The sequence below is a fragment of the Quercus suber genome, unplaced genomic scaffold (genome assembly GCF_002906115.3).
Source record: "Quercus suber isolate HL8 unplaced genomic scaffold, Cork oak 2.0 scaffold_99, whole genome shotgun sequence".
NCBI lineage: Eukaryota > Viridiplantae > Streptophyta > Magnoliopsida > Fagales > Fagaceae > Quercus > Quercus suber.
The window spans coordinates 1,008,172-1,012,147 of record NW_027069564.1 but is presented as its reverse complement, the minus strand read 5'-3'; the positions used below and the strand labels follow the sequence as shown (position 1 = coordinate 1,012,147).

General features: G+C 31.8%; 1 protein-coding gene across 1 annotated transcript; it reads left to right on the top strand.

The window, feature by feature from the left end:
* The first annotated feature begins 345 nt into the window (after positions 1–345).
* On the top strand, positions 346–939 carry LOC112006047 (uncharacterized). Its single transcript, XM_024038350.1, has one exon. The coding sequence runs from the start codon at positions 346–348 to the stop codon at positions 937–939; it is 594 nt and encodes a 197-aa protein (XP_023894118.1).
* Positions 940–3,976: the final 3,037 nt, after the last annotated feature.

The following is a 3,976-nucleotide window of genomic DNA, read 5'->3' as shown; positions in this document are numbered from 1 at the left end:
ACATGATCAACAATTGGTTTTTCTTTCTTTTTTTTGAAAACATCAAAAATTGTTGTTCACACTTCACACAACAAAGTGGGTAAAAAAAAAAAAAAAAAATAGGCATTTTTAAAACATCGCTAATTTGAAAATTCCAAAATTTCTTGGAATTGAAGTATGACACATAATTCAAAGTCAAAATCATAGTGGTATCACTTGTAGTTCGCCACATTGAACAATTTAGGAAAGAAGGAAAAAAAACACATGTAATTGGTATCATAATTAATAGCCCATTTAAGTAGAAAATATATTTTTTAAAGGAAAAAGTCTATATATATATATATATAATAAGGGAAATGCTAACGAATGCTCTTAGAGTATTGGTTAATAATCCATAACCTTGCAAAGTGTAAAATATTAGATGATGTTATGTGCCATTGTTGTAAGAGATTTGCTGAAACTCCATTACATGCCGTGTGGGACTGTGGAGCTACGCAAGATGTGTCGGTTGGGAGTATTACTTCACTGCAGAATTGGTCCACATGCTGCCATGATTTCAGGGATTTATTTGAGTCCTTGATGGACAGATTACAGAAGGAAGAACTGGAACTTTTTCTAGTGCAGGCGTGGCAGATATTGAACCAACGGAATGCCGTGATACATGGTGGACATTTGAGGGAACCGGGTTGGCTGAACAAAAGGGCTGAAGAATTTCTTGATGAGTATAGGAATGCACAGATGGTTTTTACTCCTTCAAATGAGAGTTCTGGTAGTTGTATTTGGCGTGCTCCACTAGCGGAGGAGTTCAAACTGAAGTTTGATGCTGCTGTATTTTCTAACCAACATTGCTCGGGTTTTGGTGCTATAGTCAGAAACTCTTCAGGCGAGGTTACGGCGGGTATGTCAGTTAAGGGTCCTTATGTGAATAGCAGTAAGGAGGCTGAGGTGTTGGCCTGCTAAAGAGCTGTGGAATTCTCAAGGGAAGTTGGCTTTTCTCCGGTGATTATTGAAGGAGATTGCCTAAATGTGATGCGGGCTCTATCTGTTTCTACAGAGAATAGCTCACTACTTGGCCACATCTATGAAGACATCAAGTTCAATCTTAGAGGAATGCAGGTCCTATCCATCAATTGGATAAAGAGAGGTGGAAACATGGTTGCTCATACATTAGCAAAACATGCTAGGAATTTAATCAATGATTTATTTTGGACTGAAGATACTCTACCGCTTGCGGCGGATGCTTTGTATTATAATTCTTTACATTGCAATGAATGATTAATTGGTTTGCCTTAAAAAAGAAAAGATAGTTTTTATGGGAAAAGGAAAAAAAGCAATTAATATTTTAATAGTTTTTTTTTTCATTTCTCATAAAAGTGGTGTCAAAACTTTCCTAAAATGGATTGTTAACCAATGCCCTAAGGACACTCGTTAGCATGACCCATATAATAATAGGTGAAACTGAGAGAAACTCAAATTAGAATTCCAAATTATTGTTCCAATTTTGTGTCAAGTGTCCTAAATCATTTATTCTTAAAGAGTTTTATTTCTTAATTTTAGAATCAAATGTGAGACCACATAATAAATATTCACTCAAGTGAGTTATTAAGTACAAAAATCAAAGAGTCTAGAATAAATGAATCGTTAAAAAAAAAGTGCTTCACAATAATTTTAAAAAAATATGGACAATTTACATTTTGTACTTAATAATATCCTTACAAATTTTTAAAAAAGAATTTAACAAACCATAAAAATGACTATCAATATAATTTAAATTATATATATAAATTATATCATGCATTTTATTGTATATCTTTAAGTGTATCCATGCATATGCATGAGATTACATGCTAGTAGAATATAAAAATGAATGAAAAATAATATAATGAAAATAACATTTAATAAATATTTCATCTATTTCGTTATTTGTAATTTTTTTGAGAATGAATTGAATAATTGCAATGTCTAATCTATTCTATTCGTAGCTAAATGTTTATTTTCAAAAAATTAAGAAAAGAAATCATTATTTTAATGAATTGAAGATAAAAATATCAATTTAATCCAATTATGAGTAAGGACAAGTAAAAAGTATATGTATACTAGTAGATTTAAATATTATTTTAGTTCGTTTATTTCGTTTATAAATACTCAAATAAATAGATAAAATATTTTATATTCCGTTCTATTTTATGTCGCTGATCTATAAATTTTCAAACATAGTGTAAATTTTTTTTTTTTATTATTATTCATAGAAGTCTCCCCAATTATTTAATTAATTGATATCCCTTTCTTCATTGAAGTCTCTCCAGTTATTTAATTAATTAATATCCCTTTTTGTTTAGAGAATCAATAAATTAATATCCTACTAATTTAAGGGAAATGCTAACAAGTGCCCTTAGGGCACTCGTTAATAATCTATTTAAAGAAAATTTTTATGAAGAATGAAAAAAAAATAATTAATATTTTGACAACTTTTTTCATTTCCCATAAAAGTGGTATCTAAACTTTCTTGAAATGGATTATTAATGAGTTCCCTAAGGGCACTCATTAGCATGACCCCAAATTTAATTGATTATCTAATAATTTGCAAAGAAAACAAATATTTCAGATTGACCCACTTTTTCCACAAATACTACAGTTTTTTTTTTTTTAATTATTGAATTATTTACATCCTAGAATGAGCCCTGAACCACCCACAATTTTTTGGAAAAATTCTATGAAGGAAGCAACAAAATTGAGGCACAATTGGGCATTATAATTAAACTTTGAGAATTGTTAACCAATACCCTAATGGCATCAGTTTAAGAGCTATTTATAAAAACATTTTATTGAAAAAATAATAAAATAATAAATATTGTTCACAACTTTTAGCAACCTAATCCAATGTAAAACTACTGAATTTCAAACAGATTTAACTGGACTATTAACCAATACCCTAAGAGCACTCGTTAGCATCATCCATATTTTATTATCTTCTCTATATTAACAACGTAAATGAATGAGAACTTTCTTTTATAATATTTTATTGATTCAAAGTCTAAGATACATGCATACTCTAGTGCAAGTCGAGTCACTTAGTGTATATCTCACAAAACATGACAAGTCCCAACGACTTTGACATTAGCAATAAGTACACCATTAATTCAAGCTACACTGGCCCACCCACCTCTCTCTCTTAGTCTACCCACCTAGTTGGGTTACAAGGATGAATATCTCCACTACAAAAAAAGAGGGCTATAGTCGCATTTGGAAAACGCAGCTATAGGCTATAGCTACGTTTTCCATAGGTCGCGTTTCCAAACACAGCCTATTCTGTGCGACTATAGCCCCCTATGAGACCTAGAGTTGTGTTTTTAAAAACACAGCATAAACCGGGTCTATAACTGCGTTTTCTACGCCCTATAGCTGCGTTTTTAAACACCCACAGATGTGGGACCTATAGCTGCGTTTTGTAGAAAATGCAGCCCAAACCAGGCCTATAGCCATGTTTTAAACAAAACAAAACTATAGGTCCCCCATCTGTGGGTATGTAAAAACGCGGCTATAAGGGTATAAAACACAGCTGCAGAGCTGCAGTTTTTTAAATGCGGCTAGAGACCCTGACATTGGGTTTTCCTATAGCCGCGTTTTCAAAGCATGATTTTTTAAATGTTATTGAACTTTCAAGGATTAGGCCGACTTGCATCTTTGGAGATAATTAGGCCTCTCAAGGTGCACCAAACTTATTAACCCTCTATAAGTGGCTCTTACACAAAACATGAAAATCTCACTTCTGACTATTTGTAGATTCTTGATATGCAATATATAATTTTGAGCAAAAAAGAAAAAGAAAAAAATAAATAAATCTCATATGATGACTATTAATACAGTTACTTATGATCAAATGTAGGAACAAAGAAGTGGATATGGATTGGCACGGCTATCATTGCTGCTTTGCTTGTAATATTTTTCAGCATATTGTGTTATATATAGAGAAGGAGAAAAGTCGTACCCGAAGTTA

What these genes read in the sequence shown, in the direction of transcription:
- LOC112006047 (XM_024038350.1), top strand. Translation starts at nt 346, where the DNA reads ATGCTCTTAGAGTATTGGTTAATAATCCATAACCTTGCAAAGTGTAAA.